General features: G+C 41.9%; 1 protein-coding gene across 2 annotated transcripts in view; it reads right to left on the bottom strand.

Annotated features, from left to right (window-relative positions):
• The window catches only part of LRRC38 (leucine rich repeat containing 38), an 87,816-nt gene extending 78,925 nt beyond the window's left edge, over window positions 1–8,891 (bottom strand). The window contains exon 1 of one of the 2 annotated variants that reach the window (XM_061479327.1): window positions 7,996–8,891. In XM_061479327.1, coding sequence (XP_061335311.1) covers window positions 7,996–8,623 — 628 coding nt within the window. In that variant the 5' untranslated portion in view covers window positions 8,624–8,891. The remainder of the gene's footprint in view (window positions 1–7,995) is intronic. The other variant, XM_061479326.1, reaches the window with a different exon arrangement.
• Window positions 8,892–23,449: the final 14,558 nt, after the last annotated feature.

Below are 23,449 nucleotides of genomic sequence, written 5' to 3'. Positions count from 1 at the left end.
TACAGTTAATAGTAGCATTTCTTTCCACTCCAAAGAGGATTTGAAACAGGCTGTTCATTTGTGACAATAGTAAGACTAGCAGCTGTATCTCTGGTGGCACAAGGAATTTCTTCTCTCGAAGCTAAAGCAGTGATTATTGCACCAGAGCTCCTAACTGCTTACCTGAAAATGTCATCAATAAGTCATCTTTATGCATGTCTGCTTAAGAAGACTTAGTAACAATAAATGCCACTGCATCTGCTTCCTTCCACATCAATACTTGACTTTTCATTATTTAAAAGTAGGTTGTCCTTATGACATGAGGATCCAGTGTGAATGAAGAACTGATGTTCCGTACTCCACCTGTGCAATAGATTCAGTTTTGTTCTTTGCTTGGGCAGGACACAATCCCAGGTCATCATACACCCTCTGCACAAACAAAAGAACAGCTTCTATAAAGTGACCAGTATTCATTATAAAGTGTGGGGTTTTTTCCCTCTGAGTGATTCTGTTGCATACAGGCTGGCTCGGTCAGATTACCTGTCCACACACACAAGACTTCCAAAGGACAGGAGAGTGCCATTTAACCTCAGTGCTCCACTTTTACAAACTTTAGCCATGGGAATGCTGGTTTTTTTTCATATACTTTCTTTGTTTTTTTTCCTCTTTGTTTGATTTGCTTTTGTTTTTCTGTGGAACCTGCTCAATTTAATCATTCAAAAAAAACAGCCAAGCTTCTTGAAAGGGTATGTCAAAGATATTTAGTGCTTGGCTGCAGCAAGTAAACCTTTGATGATAGCTATATATATACCTCATTGCTCCCACAACATGTTCAAAGAGTTGCTTCTTCATACCAAACAAATCTGTAAATGAACTAACAAGTGTGAGTGTTATAAATATATAGCTTATGTTATTTTGGTCAGGGCAATCACATTATCTGCAGTGACTCCAGCTGGCCCAAGGACAATGTCACACAGGCCGTAGCTTTCTGCTACGTCGTCTGAAGCAGCAGATGTAGTTTCCTGGCAGGCTGTAACATATTGTTTGCTTTCAAAAGGGGAATGCTTTGAAGGGCCAGTGAAGGGACGGGTGCTAGATTCTGTATAGTCTTGTCTCAACACGGAAACATAAAATGAGGTGAAAATACGTGGCTGCACCCTGGGGAACAGATCATCTCAGTAACATGGCGAGTATGAAAATGCTGGAATTCTAGAGCCATGACGTTAAAAGGAGAGAGGTTTTTAAGCAAGAGGTATCACTTACTCCAGGTCTACTCAACTCTATTTTAAAGGACTCCTTGTGTATTTCTGTCTTTGCTTATTTCCAATACCCATGCTAACTATATATTTATTGAAGAACTTCTGAAATTCATTATTACTTGAATTTTATGGTCTGTTTACCCTCAGAGGGAGATTTCCCAGCTATAATTTTGGATGCTGAGCTTAAAAAGAGGCCTCAATTCTGTTGGGTCTTTGTAGAGTTCACAAAAAACAGGTATCAAAATAAACAGCTTCCTGACATTCATCAGTGTACAACAGTATGAGAGCATGAAAATGGCCACTCATACATACACTGGTATGCATAGGAAATATGCCCAGAAAAACACCTGAAGCCATAAATATCCAAGTGAGCTTCATGCACACATGTTCATTACTATCTATGCAGTAAACATAAAAACATTATAATATGCTATTTATTATTATTTTTTAAGTAAAATTTATATTCGCTCTTTTGGGCAGAATTTAGCTGTTCTCTCATGTTGCTGAATGCAGTTGACAGAGACTGAAATGCTTAAATATGGCATTATATTTCTCATATGGTATTTTTCCTCCAGCTATAGCTCTCTTTTGTCTACTTAAACACTGTCACTAATGCATTAGATGTATTAATAAGCATTAATGAAGACAGGCATTGCCTCTGAAGAGAGATGAGTTCTCATTGGAAATAGCCTCAAGCTATCAGAACAGGCTCAAAAAACCCACAACCTAGATTTAGGTCCTTAAAGCAATTTTTTTTTATAGCCAAGTGACCTAGAGCCTCACAGATCAACATCAGAGGGCTCGTAACAGTTTGTCTCAGTGCCTAAATATTAGCATTAGGTGTTCATGTCTTCAAATGCTTTCCTCACACCTTCAAGATGGAAGTACTCCAAATAACCTTAAGATGGAAGAAACAGAGTGAAAAGCCAGTTGCAGTCCGACCATTTTACTGAAAATTACTAGGATAGCAAATCATGTATTTATATGTAGAAACAGATTTTATGCACTTCATAGGGAATCTAATTTCTGTTAGGAGCTTCTGCTTGAACAGAATAAAAACTGCTGTGTGAAATGCCTTAAGGCTTTTCATTCCTTTCCATAAAGACAGATATTGTGTTCTGTACCAGTGATGTGCTAGCATGTTCACAATACTCAGGGAAGAACTGAGTGGTTGTAATGGACAGAACAGCTTGTCCTTTTTAGCTGAAGCGTGCTCTGGTCTGTATTAGTACATGAAGTTAAGGCAGCCTTCTCTACATAGCAGATAAATAGGTACTGATAAAGAATGCCAAGTTGAGACGACTTACAAAATGCTCAGTTGTTTCGCTGAGTTTTAGTTAGACAGGCAAATGAAACCTGTGCTCCCATTTAACAGAGATGCTTTGTTCTTAGGGCAATGGTTAACATTTTCAGTGAGCCCAGGGCTACTGTAACAGCCTGGACCAGTGAAGTAAGATGTTATTTTATTTACAGAATAAGTTTAGTAATGGATCTTAGATTGGAATGCGATTATAGAAAGAGCCAGAGAAGCAAGAGATGAACACCTCATGGCAGTCTTTCTAAGCAGGCTTACACAAATCCTTCCATTCTTCTCACTGAACTGATTCTCTTCTGAATGTCCTGTTTTCTTTTAGGACTGAATTCAGCCTGAGTTTCCTGTCCAGAAGGCCGCTTACATTCTCACTGTCACCTGCTCTGGCTTTTTTCCCTACGCCCTCTTCCTGCCATCCTTCTGTCCTAATCTTTCCCATAGACAGCTTTTACCTGGAAGTATTTCACTTTACCAGAATTTACCTATCCACCTATATAGGTACTAGCTACAGAAGTCCTTAAAGTAGCTAAACAGGATCTGTATCAGTATCATCACTACGAGCCCCTTCCAGAATCTTAAAAATCTGCAGTCTTGTGAACACCACTTTCCAAATTGGCGTGACATTTGCCCAGATGAAGAGGGAAACATGGTCCTAGCTACACTTTCGTGTTGTGACACAGGATTTGCAGCCGCTAATGAACTTTCTTCTAGTAAAGTTCAGTGATTACCTTAGTTCTGGATACAGTCCTGCACATGGAGCCAGTTCTGTCTTCTTTGGGCTTCTTTCACCAGTTTGGCTTCTAGTGGTGTGAAGGTAAGTGTTAGCATCCAGGGGGGTGGTGCACTGACACTATGCTAGCTAATCCCATCTGCAAGTCTAACACTGAGCACTGATCCTCATGTTAAACTTGCACTACTTTAATGTCAGACATTCAGAACATCTGTTTCCTTTATTTATCACACAGACAGCACAAATCTATCTGGAATTCTGTCACTGGCCAATTCTGAATGAATTTTTCAAAGCCACCAATAAGAATGTTGAGTCCAAACCTCATCAAATTGCTACAAACCTGATATTCTTTTAACAGAGGGCAGCAAAATTTTTCATTATTGCGATGGATAGTGGGAAACTAGAAGTCTGTATTAAACACAGAGGGTTGGGAAAACATCACTGCATCCAGCACGGAAAGCACAGACACTGACTATTTCTTGCAATCCCAGAAACTACACAACTTCCCAAAAAGGTTTTTCCAAAGATAGCGAGAAGGAAAAAAGTAAAAAGCAAAACGAGGGCAAGATGACAGAAAGGAGACACTGGAGTCACCCTCCCGGAATACTTCAGCTCTAATTGAAAGTAATGTTAGAAATGCATTAGTCATTAGCAAACAAGGTCACAGGCATGGCTGCCCAAAGCATGTTCTCAGCCACAGATCTCTCCAAAGCACTTCAATGCGGCCACTGCAGACTACTCATATGTCCTTGTTACATGCATTTCATCTGAATCCAACCACTTCATCAAGATGGGATCCTCAGAAGGATTCAAGAAACATTTTTGACAGTGCTGTGCATTAATTTTAACAGCACCTTTCACCAGAAATTGATTCCATCAAAGCCATTTGTATTTAAACATAAATGGGAGCATTCATAAACCTCAGTTCTGTAGGTCATGTGCACCAGCGACAGCCTTTTGCTGGATGAGCCCCCCGTTTCAAACAGTTTTCTTAAAAGTAGGTTAAGAGATGAGGTAAGAAAGGAAAAGTGCATTTTTAGCCCAGATAAAATGCGACACAGAAAAAGCTCTGAAAGCTGAAGAAAACCTTTCCAAGTAAGTGAGTGTATTTTTTCAGTATTTCCAGCTCTCTCTGAAGTAGAAAATGCAAGAAATCTCAAAGATGACTCTTGACCTCAAGGCAATGAATGCCAGATTTCCATAGACTTGAAACCTTATGCCCTGAAATTATTTAACTCAACATCTAACCACCCTCCCTTTATTCAGCACCTCTCTTGCTTTTAATCCTATTTTTCTTAATTTCTTCTGTCAGAGCCCAAACAAACTTTCTTCTTCCTCCTCCTCCTTCTGCAATTCTTACTTGACTTGACAATTGCTTTTTGCAATATTCGAGATGGATCAAATATAATCAAGCAGAGAATAGAAGATCTATAATGTCTAGGAGAAAGAATAATAGTTATAGTCTCCAACTATCACTTTTGGTCTTCACAATTCCATCTCCACTTTCAGTTTGTTATTAATCAATAACCAAATCAGAGGGAAAAGACTGGTTTGGTTTTGGAGTATGATGAAAATTCTGGTTTACTATCTCTTTACAAGTAGAAAAATGTTTGCTGTTTTAAAGTGCTGGGTTCGATTGCAGTAAAGTGCTGAGTTTAACGGCAAAACTTTCAGTGCAGTTTCTTTACCAAGTCTGCCTGCAGATGCGGCATGCAGAAGCACTGACTCACTGCCAAATTAAGACTTCAGTCAGACATTTAGGTTAGGTGAATAAATGCAGGGAACTGCAAAATGATTCAACCCCCAGCTGTTTGTGTGAAGTGACAAGTCAGATGTGCAAAGGCAGCTCAGCTGAGAAGAGGCTTCTCGGTCAGCAAGTCAGAGAGGTCAGTAGAAGGTACAACTCCACAAGCTATTTCTGGGAGCATGCCAGAAAGAATAGACCTGACTTTTGCAAAACTAAGGGGTTGAAGTACAGCTTTTGTTCAGAGACCTTATTGACAGAAGCATCCCAAGGCAGTGTAAGACACAAGACAGTGTACAGAGCCTTTAGTTTCTTTGCAGTGTTTCTCATGAAAGGGCTGGGGATCACCACTGTGAATTTACTGTCATTCACCTTTCCACAGTTTCCCTTCTCAGCAAACCCAGGTTACAAAGTCTGCCACTTACAGGCTGGGGAACTTCCATCTGTCATGGAACCATTCTGTACTGCTCATCACAGTTTATTCTTAAAGAACACAAGAGAGGAAAAACACCAGCTAACTCCTTTCTCCTTCCTTGATTTCCCATTTGTACAGGCTGTGCAATGCAAATGCTTAAATAGAATTATAAAGGAAAACCACGTAGCATTGATACATGAGCTTCTCCTGGCCCCTGAAAATGCATCCCTTTTGCTTTTGCTGTATTTCCAGACATAACGTGTGCTGTCCTACTTAGCTTGATGCATTTGCTGCCGGAGTACTTCTGTCTCCAGCCTTTCAGCAGTACCCTGAGGAAGCCAGGGAATCGGAATCCTGGACCTTTCAGTGACTTGCTCTTCCCACCCCTATCAGGAAAGGCCACACAAACAGGGCTGTGGACAAGGTCAGACACACAAACAGTGCAAATGTGATTAGTTCTTAATGGGTATAATATTGTGATATAATTACAACCTAAAAACTGGATATTAAATGCAATCAGATCATAATTCTAAGAATTAGTTTTCCATTGGCTTGCCAAAAGTTGGTTTGAAAGGTACTGAATTGTGGCATTGTGGTTTCAGAATTGGCTTTGAGACAGTTTTTCCTTTTTTGGGTTAATTTTGCCCTCTGTGAATAATGTTTTGCTGGTTTATTACAGGAGACAGCCAGTATGTTTGTGGCAGCAGCTCTCTGACTCCACAGGCTTTTCTGCATACATGCACTGGAGATCACTGGATGCAAAGACATCAGAAGACTTGCTCTCGGGAACACATACAAGTCAGGGGGCAAGTCAGGGGGACGGTTCTGATCAAACCAACTGTTTCAGTATTTGCTCCTTCCCTCCTCGTCTTCCCAAATAAAATCTAACTGAAAGTTTGGAAGATGCAGATGAGGGAGTCAATTTTTAGCTATTAGGCTGAAACACAACTATGGATGAGAGAAAATGCCGTGAGAAAGCATCTCGAAGCTTGCAAGACACTGGGAACACTGTTAATACTATAGGAGAGCTCAATCACTTGAAATTTCCAGACATAAGTTCAGAGATGCTTTAGAACACTGACAGGGCTGGGACAGACTCTCAAACTGAACAGACTCTGTCTGGATAAAGGGGAAGGAGCAGAAGCTTATTAAAAGAGATGGAAAGCACAGAGAAAGCGAACAGATGTTTAGCATGAGGTGGGCAAATACTTGGTTCAAATAGAGCAAACTTCAGCTAAAGCATCACGGGAGGTGTGAGAACAGGCCCAGGTTTGGTTCTGAAAGAACAGAGATGAAAGTTTCACTGAGGGAGAGGGCAAAACCACAACACTTTTCCTCAAATGAAAAGTGAGGAAGCTGTGTTCTTCCTCCACACAGCTGCTTTAGAGCTGAGGATACTGATGGCAACCTAGATGAGTATATGAAAGAAATGCTGCACAAGGTCAGGAGCATAGGAAGAACCGAATAACTGACTACTGATCAAGAAAGGGGAGAAAAGACCTCTGGAATTTGCAGCCTCACTGTTTTTCTTCCTTTTTGTCTGAATTCAAAGGAACAGTTACTGAACCACAACCCATTCTCCCGCGCTCTTCTCCCCCAGCTTTTTAGTTCTCACCATCTTCTGCACAGATATCCCCACTCCAACACACTGATTTCATGTCAGGCAATGCCTGTACAGCCTCTGTAGTTCTTACAGAGGTGCTTTGCTTCAAGCAGTTTGCATCTGGGCAGCTCAGTGGTCTAAGATTATACCCTGGTGCTTGTTCAGAGGCATGAACTGGGGGATGATCTACTGCTAAAGCTGGATTAAGAGAGGCTTTAGGGTCGGGTGGGATGTGTGGAGCAAGAGTCTGGATTCCCTATGTTTCCAGTGTTAATACTGTTTTTTTCCCTTCCCATGCTTTTTTGAAAATCACTGGCCCAAATACAAGCATTATATTTGGGGTGTTCCAGAGCCAATTCAATTTATTCCTAGTATGGAAAGCACTGCTATTTTAATGAAAAAGAGCCCAGATCAAGCTACAGAGTTTCAAACACAGAGTATCGCAACAAAATACTTCCAGGAAAGGGTTGACAATCACAGTTGCATAAAATGGGGATTTAACTTTTCTGTAGCAGCTTTCGAGCCGATCAGCAAGATGAGAGAAAAATCACTTTTCTTAAGGAGCTGCCACAGAATATTTAGCTGCTCTCAAAGGGCTTATTGTAGAAAACATTTTTTACCAGAGAGAAAATGAAGTCTGGAAGAGAACCAGCTCGGGGCTGAATGAATTTGAAAAGGCTCTTTCACTGCCTGTGTAAGCTTAGTCTATAAATCAAAACTATTAGGGCTTAATTTTTAACTTGTATTTATTAACTGGGAAAAGGAGCTGCTGCTAAAAAAGCCAACATCATTTTAATGGGCTCCTTTGCTGAAGGCATGCAATTACGGCTGGACCAAACTGCAGTGTGGGACACTGCAGGCAGCACACAGACAGCCTGACCAAGAACCCTCCTGCCCTCCAAGACAGACATACAAAGAACATACATGCTGTGCTGTAAGGCACCGAGCATTACCTTTCTGGAGCTTCGATGCATTGTCCTGTATCCAGCTGAAAAGACTGGCAAAGTCACAGTCACAGACCCAGGGGTTGCCCTCTAAGCGTATAGTCCGCAGGGAGGGAAGCGCTTCTAGGATTGCCACATTGAGGCTTTGTAAGTTATTGTCATTCAATTCTAACACTTGGAGCTGTTCCAGGTTCTCAAAAGCAGCCTCATCCACATCCACCAGGTTATTGTTGCCAAGGCTCAATTTTACCAGTTTTTCTGCTGATTTGAATATCCCAGCATCAAGCTGTGTTAAATTATTGTAGCTTAAATCTAAATAGAGCAGTTTGGTAGACCTGCTAAAAGTGCCCTCTTCTAAAGAGGTGAGGGAGTTATTCCTGAAATCCAAATAGACCAGATCTCCATAAAATATAAAGAAATCAGCTGGTATCACCTGAATGTTGTTATCAGCTATGAGAAGTTTCCGTACATCCAATGGAAATGAACTAGGAACACTTGGGAGTCCTTGATCCCGGCAATCTATGGTGTGGTAGTCCATACAGCTACAGACAGCAGGGCAAAAATGACCCACGGGTAAGAAAAGCAGGCAGACAAAGAGAGGAGAAGGCAGAAGGCAGAAAGGAAAGCATGGCAACATCGTCAAGGATCTGAAAGCTGTGATGAGCACCACTTCTAAGAGAAAGACATTTTGCTCAGCTGAGCAGTAGTGCCTGGTATTTGTGTGTGTGTGTGACTGTATCCAGGAGATCACATATCATCACAGATCCGATAGCAGCACAGCCTTGGCAGGGGGAGGGAGAATGACTGAAGGAGGGAGGGAGGGAGGGAGGCAAATGTGAGGATTTACACTGTCAGAATGTTATAATGCTGCACAGTGCAAGGGAAAGCGATGATTGGGCAAGCGGTGGATCTTTCAAAAGGGCTCCCTTTGCTTCTGTGAGCTAAAAAAAGCCGAGAGCCTGCTCGCATATTTGCTGTGTATTCCAGCAAATGGGAAATCACACCTGATCCTGTGACTCTGACAGCAACAGCTTACGCTTAAAAAGCCCTCCAGGTAATAAACCCTAATGAAATCACTGACTTTCTTTCTTTGTATGAGCCTATCTCAAGGTGAGCAATGCCCTATAGAAAGGCAGGTGAGAGCCAAGGAAGCATCCTGGTTGACTGCTAAGGACTGTTCTCCCTTTCCTTTGTAAAACAGGGAGCAGAAGAGCAGCAAAGGGGGAGCCCACAGACAAGGCACTTGTGCTGTTTCTGGATATGACTCATTATCTTTTAATCAAGAAGGATAACCTCCTATAGCAACAAGGAATACGGTCTGAAGAGCGCGGGGTTTTACTTCGCGTTTTAATGACAAAACCAGCTACTCCCTAATACAGCACCAGTAGAGTCTGTTGGGCCATGGAGAAGTGCAAATTGTGGCTCAGCTCTTCAGTGAGCTAAAACTGAACAGATTTCCTTCATTTCCAGGGGGCTGCAGTATTTGACAATCCATCTGCCTGCCTCCTGTGGGCCAGCAGAGATGATTTTGCAACAGGGTATCTGTGTTTTTCTGACATTCCCAAATCCACACCCAGAAAGGCAAATCCTCAGCCAGCTGCAAGCTTAACATTTAACTCCATCCCTCCCTCCTCATGCGCGTCGTACAAGCAGATAGAAAGGGGACTCTGGTGCTTGGGCCATACCTACGCCTATGAAGGAAGATTTTTCTAAAGACAGGTTGTATTTGTGTGCATGTGTCCTGAAGATTAGAGCACAAACTCAAACACCTTTGGAGAGCTCATTCCTATGTCAAAGAGAGGCCAGTAATCTTGATTTAACGTTTTATTTCATCACTGAATTCAGTGTCTTTCATCCAAGACATGGTATAAAAACTTCCTTCTAAAACAGCCTATCCTCCCAAGATAGTGCGCTTAAACTCACACAAGGAAGCAGAATTATCAACCTCTCCTTCAGGAAGGACGTAGAAACATTGAACTGCTGTGGGGGAGCAAAGAGGGAGCCAGACTGTTCTCAATAGCACCCACTAACAGAAAAAAGAGGCTATGGGCACAGATTAAAAACCATCTGAAGAGATGAAAACACTTCTCTTTTCCTGTGAGGGTGGTGAGACACTGGAACAGGTTGCCCTGAAAAGTTGTGGAGCCTCCATTTACACAAATGTTGAAGAAGAGAAATCTCTCTCATGCGGTACATGGGGCAACCTGCTCCAACTCTGCTTGAGCAGGGGACTGGACAAGATGATTTCCAGAGATCCCTTCCAGCCTCAGAGCTGTCAGGAAATGACCGTGCCAGGAAGAGTTATACCTTTGAGCACGTTTTGCAACACCTTGTTTCTAATTCGTAAGTCTAAACCACCTCGAGCCAGCCTCTACATCTCTGCCATAACCACACATCCTGCTTCAGGTAGATTTCATGTCTTGAATCATTTTTAAAACACCATCTACAAAGAAATGGCCACAGCGGCCTCCATAAATCACCAGGACAAAGCCCAACTGAATTCCCAACATTATCATTTCAAACATTAACCATCATTCAACATTATCATTTCCTTATGGCTCCTCCTATGCAGACCCACCTTTCCCTATCAAATGTACAGAATCAGACTCTCCCATTTTCTTTTCCAGGAGGCCTCAGTGTTTATTATGCCTATTCCACAGATGGGAGACTGCAGACAATCAGGCTCAATTTGTGAAAGATCCAAGAACATGTTAGTGGCACAGGCAGGAGCAGGATTCAGCTTCCTAAAAATTCCCCCAGCCCTTGCTAAAACCACCATTCCTTTCTATACAGAACAGACCTTCCTTTTGCTCAGGCACGCATGTGTGTTCTTTACATCTTACCCTTAGGGTAAGCCTGGTAAGCAACAGCATCTTCACAGCTTATCCTGCACACTTGCATGCAGTTTGCATTTTCTCTGTAGAACCTGTGGAGCTTTCCTGTCTGAGAGGTCTGTGAAGGGGTTGGCAGGAGACTAGGGATTACTGGCTCTGGATATTTTGGGATAGGGATCCTGTAGGTTTGTCAAACATCAGCCCTGCTCCTCAGCATCCAGGCAAATGGAGGGTCATTGCCAACATGTCCCAGCTACCCAGACCAGGCGCAGTGCCTGCTATCACAGGCCACCTGCATGGTCTGGCACCTTTCTCCTGTTGTCTTTGATTCCATAGAGCTTTTTCCTGAACAGTCTTTCTCTGTATAACATTCCTGTTTCATTTTGTCTGCTCAGCTTTATTCACTCCTTAGCTACTGCTTATTTCTGTATCTATTTTCCTCACAGCATAAATATTCTCTGGAATCATTCTGAAGCTTCATTCACTTGCCAGACACTTCAGGCAATTTTGGATAGCAGGAAGGCGACTCAGCAGCACAGCTTTCTATCTAATAAATAAAGCTTTACTTTTGTCATCTTTATTTGCATCAGTCAGTCACAGTAACCTGCTCTGCTACACAAGGGGTTAGCCTGCTCTCTTCTACGTGCACAGCACCCTCTTGTGCCCTGCAAGACAGCAGTCATTCCACAGCCACCCTGGTCTCTTCTGATGAGCTAGGAGCAAGTTTTACCGTATTCCTACAGCTTATTTATGCTCTGAGCTTCACTTCTTCCTCTTCCAGTGGCCTATTAAGTCACTCCATGCAATAAGATAAGATATAATCCCAGCAGTGTTCTTATGTGCTAATTGGTGGTGTTCTTTTGGCTCCTTGTTACAGGAGCAGGGACCCTAAATCACAGATTGCCAATCACCTATTGCATGATTGCACTGAGAACATTTTTTCAGTACCTCACAATGTATCATGCATATCAGGATTTTGTTTGGCTTCACCTGCCACTGTGGTAAATACAAAACCTGTGGTCCTGCCCTCTAGGCTCCCTTAAGGCAAGAAGTACAGGATGAGTTCAAGGAACGTGCTTGTACTTCAAACAGGGTAAGAGTTTCATAATCAAAGAACTTTGGAGAAGTTTGTGACAAACCTTTTGTGCAAAATGGAGATGCAAAACCAATTTCTCTCCATACCTTCCAGTTGTAGGAGCTGAATAAACAGAACAGTAACAGTGGGCAGGCTTTGGACTAAAACAACAAGGATCTGGCTTTTCATTCCTTCAATTTACTATTCAGGATACTGGTAAGAGAAACCTCTAAAATAAAACAGCGACAAGTCCCCACTGGTCCTCAATCTTTAGTGTGCTTGTAGCACTACATCATGGCAAGCAGGAGGAAACAACCAGGAGGAACCAACCAAAACCCATTTGCTTCTCCATCTAGTGAAGTAAGAAATGGCTTTGCAGGAAAATGACAAAGATTTCATCTTAGGAACTTGCAGCACTCCCCTAAAACGTGCTCAAAACTTCCTGGAATAATTTGAGTAATGGAAGAAAAAAAGAAAGAACATGAAGGATCCCAATCTCAGCCAACACATCCTTACCTAGAAGAGACTGAAAATGGTCCATCCCCACCCACATTTTTGAAGAGCTTCATTGATCATATTTTCCCATTGAGAATGGAAACTTCCTCCTTCCATGGAGGAGGTTATTATTCCAAACTTATGCTTCATTAAGGCACATGTCGTGTCCGAGGCTGCTGTACCAGGTGCACACAAGGACTGCAAACAGTTTTCCTCCTCACCCTCATACATTAGCAATGTGTCATGGGGAACGGTGTTCAAACTTGAATGATTAACTGCATATTAATCCATCAAACACTAAAATAAAGCACTAAACAACAGCTCTGAACACAAGTCCCATTTTTCTTCAGATGTTTACCATTTCACTTCCAGGGCTTTTTTTCTTTTGGGAAAAACCTTCCCCTGCTATGACCAGGTATGTTGTATGAACGCAGCCAAAGGGCACCTTTGGACAGTTCCCTCTGATCTTACATATAAGAAGTGCTGAAAAAGCAAAAGATTCCTTTGTCTTACAATTCCTGAGATGTAAGAAACTGTGAACTGAAGCTTGTGTTACACCTGCACAGCCCTTCTGTGCTGCCGCCATGCCACTGGGAGGGAAATGCCATCAAAATTAATCGATCTGGCAACAGCAAGGATTGAGTTTGAAAACTTCAGACACCGCAGTTCAGAGCCAAAGAAGACCAGTCTAGCTCCATCAAAAGACTTCCATCATCTGCTCTAGAGAACGTGGATCACACAGATATGTGGTCACTGCCTTACTGTAAACCACTGAAAAGCTCTAAAAGCATCCACAAGAGATGGAACAGTGTAAATTATATTTTCCTTTTCCCTCAGGAATGAGTTTGCATCCAGCCACTACAGTGTATTCAGCCCCACGCCCTCGGCTTAGCTGATCCTGAATTACTGCAGCTTTAAAGCAAATTAAAGGTGACTGAAGGTGGAAGTTCTCCTAAGCACAGAGGTGTGCTCATGTATATCCACTGATAGACTTGTATGTAGTAGAGTCACGAATAAAGCTGGGCTCAGGTTTCTTCTCAAACACTATTTATCTGGGCAGGTTCACCAATGGGTCTGTCAAGTTCTGAAAAACCTCGAGGAGATCAGAGATTCTTTCAAACCTAAGGGTTCCTAAATAATGACGTACATATAAAAAAATTCACCATCAGAGTTGCAGGGGAAGGTTTATGGAAGTCAATGACTTTAAAGTAGTGGTTGGAGTAGAACATAACTTTCATATCTGGAACTTGCTTCAACTTGCACCTAAACATAGAAGGAAGCCGGAGCAAATTCTCAAAGCCCAAAGACTTCACAAAATTTAATCCAGCTCTGATGTAAAGCCAAGCAGATTGTTATTTTTAACCCATGACTGCTACTATAAAGCAAAAGACAGGAAGCTAGTAAGTCTTGTGGACTGATTTCCTCCAAGTCATGCCCTCCATACTCATCCTTTCCGGCCCCCCTCTGCTGAACGCTCTATCAAAGCACTGAACGTGCCCCTGTGCAATCTGGCTGAGCAGAGGGTGCAGTGTGACAAATGGTGCATGTTCTAGCAGAGAGGAGGCAAGTTATCTTTCAAGGAAGGAAACCCAGAAATTATTCTGAAATATCTGGGAAGCAAATTTATGTTCTCTCAGTAGGAAGCAGACAGTTTTAATGTGTGCCCTGTGCCACCTTGAAAACCCTTTGGAGAGTTCTCTTTGTTCTAATGAACAGCAAATGCATTTATAGCAACTAAACCAACTGACAGCTAATGCTTATTAAAATACCTCCTATACATTCTTTGAGTATAAAACCTCTCTGGAGGTCAGCACGGTACACCAGAGAAAAACAAACCAACAAACCACAAAAACACCCCCCCGGCCACCGTAATTTCCCCCAGACAAACAAAAATATGCCCTGGCTTGATTTTTCTATCAAAATCAGAACATTAATGGGCCAAATGTCTTTTCCAGAGCAAAGCAGATGCTGCACTTCTGAGGATTTTATGCAAATTTGTACTAAAGATACAAACAGTACCAGAAAACAGCTCCATTTACAAAGGCACGGCTAATTTAACTGGAAGTCAGAGGCTTTTCGTGACTCCTCAGTTTGCTTTGATAAGGGGATTTTACAAAGCCATTAAAAGCCACCTTCCTTGGCTCTATTAATTTATTTGACATGGTAAAAGCTACTCACAACAGGGGCAAAGAAACAGGCTGGATCTTCCAGACCTTTGTTTGAATGCAGAAAAACACTGCCCCCCCCCCCCCCCCCCCCCCCAAGTCCCCAAGACAGTAATTTGTGGTCACTGCCATCTACCACACTGATTGTTGCTGCATACCCTCCGAATAGTTCAGGTTGGAAAGCACCTTAAGATCATCCAGTTCCAACCCACCTGCCATGGACACGGGCACCTCACACTAAACCATCTCACCCAAGGCTCTGTCCAACCTGGCCTTGAACACCGCCAGGGATGGAGCAGCCACAGCTTCCCTGGGCAACCCATTCCAGTGCCTCACCACCCTCACAGGAAAGAATTTCCTCCTTATACCCAATATAAACTTGCCCTGTTTCAGTTTTAACCCGTTACCCCTTGTCCTGTCACTACAGTCCCTAATGAAAAGTCCCTCCCCAGGATCCTTATAGGCCCCCTTCAGATACTGGAAAGCTGCTATGAAGTCTCCATGCAGCCTAAATGGATCACCCTTCATGGGTTTAAATGTGCAGAAAGTATATCTGTGTCAGTGAGAATTCCAAGCATCAGGTGAGTAGTAGAAATCATGGAAATAATTATTACACAGTCCTCTGTTGTCCTTTTCAATAAAAATATTTCATGATGTCCTGGTTTCAGCTGTAAGTCTTTTTTTCCTCCTTCATAGAATCCCAGACTAGTTTGTGTTGGAAGGGACCTTAAAGCGCCTCCAGTTACAACCCCCTGCCATAGGCAAGGACACCTTTCACTAGACCAGGTTGCTCCATGTCCTGTCCAACCTGTCTGTGATTCTATGATAACTGAAATATCTACAGCCCTGTTTATGGTAGATGATCCTCGTCAGTCACTTGTCTTCACTCTGAAGTGATCTTTCTATCCTCTCACAACTTGCTCTGGCTATACACAAATCCAGTGTCCCTTAGGGAATGCAGCATATTTTGACTTGATGCCTTCTGACATTTCACTCGCCTTGGTAATAAGTTGAGTAAAATGTCAGGTGGAATCATATCAGGGAGCGCAGCCATCCCCGAGCGCGAGCTGTCTGGAGCCTTGTAATGCTGCCTCTGGGTTTGCTTCCCTAAAGGATGTTGATAGATAATGGTAATTATTACAATGACTAGTTTCAGAATCGCTTCAGGAATTACTTACCTCCCTGACAATGAACTGGGGGTACTTCTCTGGCATCTAACCTCCAGAAGTCTATTACAGGCACACTCTGAATGGTGCATTAGCAACCATTAGCACAGCTGGTCTCTCAAACACAACTTCTTTCAGCCTACATGCTGATGTAACGTACCATAGGGGTATATGTACCCACAGCGATACATGTAGTTTTAAATACTGGAACTTCAGTAGGACCCTTCGTGGTGGGAGTTAGAGGTGTCTTACTACTTGTTTGTACACTTCCATCTAAATCCCTTTACTTACAGCATAATACCTCAGGGCCTCAGTTTCCCTTTTTTAAATGGGGGAAGGCATAAAATTGCTATAAGGATTACAGGATGCACAGGGTATAAGGGATATGGGTCTAAAGCTCTGATTTTAGGAAGGATCTCCTTTGCTATGAAAGATGCTGCATTATCAATAATGCCTGCAAGCAACTGAAATTGTTAATACTCCTTGTATTGTACTTGGTGTACAGCTGCCTACGCCTACAAAGACATGAATCATGGTGCTCTAATACAGTTTCCTACAGTGAAACCAAGAAGATATTAACATTCCAATAAAGAAAAAACCTCTTGATTCACTACTTCCATTGAGTGAAATAATTTACAGAACAGAGACAGTGTGGGCACTGCAAGGAGAATCTGCAACACTTATTTCCACACTGATCTACTGTGGAACCTTGGAAAAGTCACTCTGGTGCTAAGTGCCTCAGTTTCCCCACAGTTCCATATAGAAATAACAAGAAGCAGCAACGGGATGGAACATTAAAGTTAGATGATATTCACCTCAGAAGCTTTCAGCATTTCCATTTTAAAAGGCATGGGCTTTTAAATACATATACTTTAACAACATGATAGTGCCTTGATCTGAAGACACATGGCTTGAAGCTACTGAAGTGGTGAGCAGGCCTCCAAGAGAGAAACTCTCTCATTCTCCTTTGTGTATAAACTAATTCTAGAATAAGACGGGTCTTGCAAACAGAGAGCAAAGCATAAAACATTTATTTCCATTTAAAGCATGACTGAATTTTCCCCTTACATAGGAAAATCCTGCATTTGAGCTACCTTCCCTTCTCTCCCTCTAGTTATTACTGACAAGCTAACATCACAAAGCCTGAGCTCATGCAACAGTTTGTGTAACGCAAAGACAAGGTCTTTCTGTGAATTCCAGTTGAATCACATTACGTTAGGTCCATGTTCCACGCTCAGGCTGGGACTCCACTCCCCTACACAGTCTCAAGTCATCACTTCATTTAATCCAGACATTCATGATTTATAGCAAAGTTAGGAGAATACATCAAGCCCTGAATTTAACGGCTGTTTTAAGCATGCTAAACTTGCTTTAGATTTTTTTTTGTGTCCTCTGTTGCTTTGTCTCCATTCCTGTGATACTTATTCAATTTATTTTTCAGGAAAACAATCCAGTTTTATAACCTTTTGGCTAAAATACTTATAAAGCCATGCTATTAGTCTGGTATTTCTCGTAGACAAAGCATTAGCATTTGCAGCTGAGACCCTTTATTAAATTCAGTGGTATACTATTTCATTTTAAGAGACTACATGATTCATGTCAGTGGAATAATATGTGAATGAATCCAGATTTTACAAAAGAGCTGAACCATCCAGGATCCCTGCCCTGATTTCAGGGCTTGGTTTCATTTTCAGCTGAGGTACGCTTTGGCCCTTAATACAGTGCTTCAGATTGCTGCTAGCTGTTGAATTTGCTTGTCTGTCAGAAGGTGAGCCGGGGGTCACCGCAACAACTGGCATTTCAAGCAAACCCATGGTTTCTACTGCAGTAAGATCACTGTGCCTTATTTCTCTCACCAAACCTTTCACAGAAGCATGTAGTTTCATACCCATTTGGACATGTAGGCACGGTGGGAAAACATGCTGCTGCTTGAAGACGTGGCAGAGAGGTTGCAGTACAAAACCTTACTTGTCTGGAGCACATTTCTCTGCTCCATCTCCTCACCGGGACTAGGGAAGCGAGCACGCTTTGAACAGTACCTGTGAACACATCCCTCCCTCTGCTGGCTGCAGACATGGGCTCTTGTTTATTCACTTACATTGTTTCCGGATCAATCCCAGTTAACATGAAACGTGTCAGTCAGGAAAGGTCACTGGAAAACATCACTCTGCACTCCCATCTTCCCCACAGTAAGTACCCCTTCACACACCAGCCTGGGTTTCTGCCCCTGCCTGCCGCCCCACCATCTGAAACAACTCCCCATCTTTGCACCTCCTTTATGACGCTGCTTATTCTTGGGAACATGCTTTGTATACAGAAAGGAGAAGAAACATTATATACATTTTCTCCCTAAAATCAGAGTTAAAAAGGGAATTTTGTCATGGAACTTCATGGAGGTAGTACTTCTCCTTTATTTATCTATGTGTATTTCATTTATTCTAGAAGACACATAAGCATATTCAAAGAGACAGTTACAAATCTACAGACCAACTGGCTGCAGACATATGCTGTGTCTGCCTCAGTCCACCTCCTTGTAAACCCCAGCAGATCCAGCTTCATGCTGAAGATGCCCAGGCTGCTGGGACACAGGACATTCAGGGACCATGCTGGGTTCTGCCTGCATTCCAAGCAGTGTGATCTCAGCCATGTTGTCAGGATTACAGCATTTCTTGGTGCATTTCCGGCACAGTAACACAGTTTTAAATGTGTATTTAAAATCATTACAACTTTTAAATTCCTAATGAGAGGCACTTGCTTTACCTGTATAAACTCACTATGAAAGCAATGAAAGTCTTTGAAAGTCTTGAGAAACACTCACAGAACCATTCTGTAATAAATGAGACTGAATACACAGTATTTGTGTGGTTTTTACCCCCCTTTTGGCTCCATCACTGTGTTGCTTTCCTTATTTAACTGTTCTAGTTAAAAGAACACTCCTGACCTAAGAAAACCTATATCAACCTTATAATTTTTTGTTAAATACCCGGTGGTCATCCACAGGTTTAAAAGTAGTAAAGAGTGGGCATTCCATATTTAACTCTGAGTCACTCCATTGTATGTCACGTAGAGACAACTGCTGGCAGCCTCTGGAGGACTTTTTCTGAATAAAATGCTTATTGACAGAAATCCCAACTCCAGTGAGCCCTCAGGAGTGTGCCCACTCCCTGCAACCAGCTCTTACACCATAGGTAACCTCTTGTATCCCATACAATTTATGTTTTCAAGACTGTTCCTCCTGAGAACTTCACTTTGAGAAGAAACTTTTAGTAAGAAAGCAGCTGAGCAGCTCTGCTCCAAGGGCCTTTACATACAACATACATATCTATCCTCTTGAGAAAGGCAGTGTCTATCAATTGTACCCTACTCCCTTCACGCAGGCAATGGTGTTACTCTTACTTAAAAGATATAAAGATCATAAATCATGCTTTTGGCTTAAACAGCCCAAATGCTACTTCCAGTGAAGAGGCTTACAGTAAAACAAAAAAACCCAAACCCACCAACAATTTACATTCTGAAATTGTAAGAGGAAATAAATTCACTTTAACATCAAACCAGTCTTTGAAACATCATAGAGAACTATTGACATTTTACATAGATCAACTCACTCTTACATGTAACTACTGTGTAGCCCTCTCTACCCTTTCCCTCTCCCAGCCCATCTTAGTTAAGTCTTTTGAGGACTGACTGAAGGAGCATCATGGAGAAAAGCAGCTTGTACAAAGACCAATTGCCCCTAAATCTCAAATGAAACTATTGCAAGTGTAGGTGCTTGTTCCTTTTTTGTTAGATACTCGTTTGAGAGTCAAATGAATACATTTTGATTTCCTGGCTTGGATGGAACCGGGCTACTTCAGAATTGCTCTATCAGCCATCCTGCTGTACAGCCCAGAGGCACAAGCTCATTTATCAGATCATGAGGTATTTTAGTTTGCCTCAATGCCACATAGATTGGAGCACTGGTTGTGAACACAGGTCTATATTGATGTTGGTGAAACTGAGTTCTACCAGCTGAAAACCTAGCACCATCTCTAAAACTGACTAATATAATTATACTAGCTTAAGATCTTCTACTATCATGCATTGTTGCCATTTTTCAAATCAATAATCTCTTCCTTACATCTGACACAGCCAGGGCTGCTCACACATCTGTGCATATACTACACTACAATCAGGAGCACAGATCGTTAAGGAACAGGATTTGATTTATAGCTGCTTATCTTAAGAACTGATGCATAATACAAATATTTGAGTTTGTTAATACTAATACGAATCCCTTCCTACAGGACATGTTTTACTTTCAGTGAATTCTTATGTCTTACATCAGCTGCAAGGCTGACTTCACATTAAAAGTGGTGCTCCTACCAGTCAGAAAAGGCTGTCTGAAACACAGACAGGTCTTCAAGTTCTCCCATTCCCTGACAATGAAAAACTTCTAGATTGCTTTTTTCTCATATCTTGCATACCAAATGCATTTCAAGACATTAGGAACTAAAAGCACACTAACTCTAAACCAAAATCTACCATAAAGCCATGCCTATTTAAAGCCTATACAAATCAATGAAGAGATACTAGGGACTTCAACTTTAACAGTTTGTAAATAAGGGAAGGTAAAGGCCATTTCTGAGCGCAAGAGTCTGTGTTTCTGCAAAGCCTTTTAAGAATCTTTGACTTCGATGTAAATAACCCCATAACATGAGAACATAATCATCCATACTCAGTTTCAAGTCCACTATGTAGACCTGCAAATGCATATAGAGAGATGACTTCTCTCTATATACACACATGTAAAAAGGGAACACAAATGCCTCATCTCTGAAAGAGGAATATCCAAATTACCCCTCTACTGTCCCAAAGTCTCACAAGTTGTCAGAGACTGGACACTGCTGACAGGTTTCAATGTCCGGGCTTGTGCCTGACTAACCCTATTTCCCATGAATATGCAGCTCATACGCTGCCAGAATTTCTTCTTCCACAGAACTCTGCCCCATAGAAGTTTTCTGTATCCCCAGCACATACAAAATAAACCAGTATTTCCTACTCTTTCACTAGAATTACACTCAAAATGTGGAAATTAAGCATTCTATTTGATTATATCCCTTGCAAATCTGCTCTGGAACTGAAAAGATACCATCTCTTTCTGTTGCCAGATTTCCTGTTTCTGTACCCCAGGGGCAGCTGTGGCTCCTGCAATATTTGGTCAGAAGCACAGAAACTGTTTTCTGCAAGCTTTATTAATTTTCAAACCATTTCCTGTTTCCCCTTTTCGGGCAACCCCACCCCTTTTGGCAGGTACTGACATACACAAAAACACACAATTCAGTTTTAGGAGATGTTCAATGACTTGAAAGAGGAGGAGACCCAGAATGACAGCTACAGTTTTTCAACTTTGCTTTACTGTGAGGTAACCTTTGAGCAAACCATGCTGTACAGAACTGCCCATCTCCATTTTTGAATCTTTCACATAATATAATAGATTTACTCTTTGAAAACAATAAATCAGAAGCAGAGAGTATCCACAAACCAAATTCTTCTGGAGGTGGAAATCAAATGCAAATTCTGTCCATAGGTTGCATTTTTCTTAACTGATGTTTAGGCAGGTTCTTGTGATACATAACGCAAACCTGCAGAAACCTCCTGTCCAGTCTGAGACACTAGAGCCTGGGCCTGCAGAAGGGACAGGCATGGCCAGGCTCAGACAGTTTACAGGAGCTCTGCATGCTTGGCGCTCCTGAATTTCCATACTAGAAGACTCAGGTGTGCTCAAAGGGTTTCTAAAACAGTCCAACATAAGAAAAAATCAAATATCAATTCTGGTAACACAGCCCTAAGAAGTTTAGACCTCTCTCTCTCCATATATATTTCCTTGTGGCTGTAGTGAAAAGGGGAATTATTCCTGAAGCATGGTCAGGAAAATAGTAACAAGTTTGTTGTCATCTTAGGCTAAGTATAATTAACAGCTTCATGCAACATCTGGAGCTGTGTTACAACCATCCCTTCTTCCCTCCAGCCCATTAACTTCAGGAGCTGAGTCAGCATTTTCCCCAGAGCTCATTGTCACACTCTGCCCTGTGGAGCATTCCTTACTTTCTGGATCCTAGTGTTTCCTTGCAGGGAAAGGAAATCTGGAGCTAGATGAATTAAATGTACACATACAGATTATTTCCATGAGCAGCAAAATGCAACCAGTTCCAGGATAAACTGCCAAACCATTGCCAGTTATAAGGCCAAATAATACCAGGGAAGAGATCACAACAAAACACTGCACTTTCAGAAGGGTGTATGTAGGCAGATGGACCAATGCTAACATAAAGCAGTCCTACAGCCACAGAAATTGAGCTGCCTACATGCACACCCTGCATGAGCAGAGTTACACAGGATCAGAGGACAGCTGCCCTCACTCATACCAGAGCTGCTCTTTAAAGGCCCACTTACGACAACAGGGAGACTTCTATTGACTTCAGCACTCCTGGGTTCATATTGCAACACTGATTCAGGACAAAACATCATCCCACACTTCTGCCCACTGAGGCATAACACTTTGCAGGATACAGTCACTACTTTTCTACCCCCCAGCTCTGTTTCATTCTTTGCTCTTGCTGAACTAGAGACAGACTAAGCCTCTCAAGGCTGTGCACATGACTGATACAGTCAGGCAGAAAGGACAGATAATGAAAAGAAAACATGAGGGCTGCTTGTACTCAAGACCCTTTCCACCTCCTCCCTTAAACCACTGTGATTAAAACCACACAGAGCTGCCTGGCCAAAAAATTGACGAAAACAAAAGGAGGGCGCCCATGCACTCATATCCTGGCAATTTGTGGGAACTGTCAGAACACACCCAGAACAAAAAATACCAAATTCCGACATCTCTTCATAGCCCTAAACCTCAGCTCACTGCAGCGCTGGAGCACATGTGCAAGTCCACTCCCAGAGACATGCACTTACATAGAGTAAGTGCTTAACTTGCGTTTTGAAGCAAGCTGAGCACATAGTTCAGTGCTGCTTTAAACACAGATGAACTGTTAAATCAGAACCTAGAATAATTCCTTCATTTTCACAAACCCTATTGACTTAACCAGATGATAATATGTTAAACTATAGTTTCATTAAAACCTATTGATTTGTTACAGTTCAGAGGAAAACTGCTCCTTCCTCTCTCCCTGGCTCCATGCTCTCTTTCAAGGATGTATTGGCTCTTTTGAAAGAATTTAGTTGATGGTTTAAATCAGATGGCTCAGCAATGGCTCCCAGCCTTAATCTCCTTACTCAGCAACATGCTGACACCATTAGAAGGCAAGTTCCTATCACTGTTGTCCCCAAGGAACAATTGGTTCAACACTAACAATTGCATTGTTCCTTAAGGACAATTAGCAAGATGACAAATAGTAAGACAATTCTAGCTTTTTTCACCAACTTGGTAGGCAAATTTTTTTCCTTTTCTTTGTATACCTTTGATATATCTATATTTGTATATCTATCAGTTTGATGCCGTGATAGAAGCTGCTTTTATTGAATTCTTCATAGTTCAGTAAATTTATCTACAGACTTTTTCTTTGAGCAGCAGTAGAAATAGCTGCTATAGGAGAAACGATTCCTTTTTGGGAAGAATACTAAAAATGTTAGAAAGTATTGAAGTAGCCACTGGAACTTGGACATCTACAATCCCTGAAAGCTCAAGAGCTCCGGTTCTATACCCAGAATACACTACTGTTTAAAGGAAAACATTAT

The sequence above is a fragment of the Pezoporus flaviventris genome, unplaced genomic scaffold (genome assembly GCF_033815535.1).
Source record: "Pezoporus flaviventris isolate CSIRO_AGI_PZ_B2104156 unplaced genomic scaffold, CSIRO_AGI_Pfla_v1 ptg000148l, whole genome shotgun sequence".
Lineage (NCBI taxonomy): Eukaryota > Metazoa > Chordata > Aves > Psittaciformes > Psittacidae > Pezoporus > Pezoporus flaviventris.
Note: the sequence above shows the minus strand (reverse complement) of the source record. Positions and strands in the feature narration are given on the sequence as shown.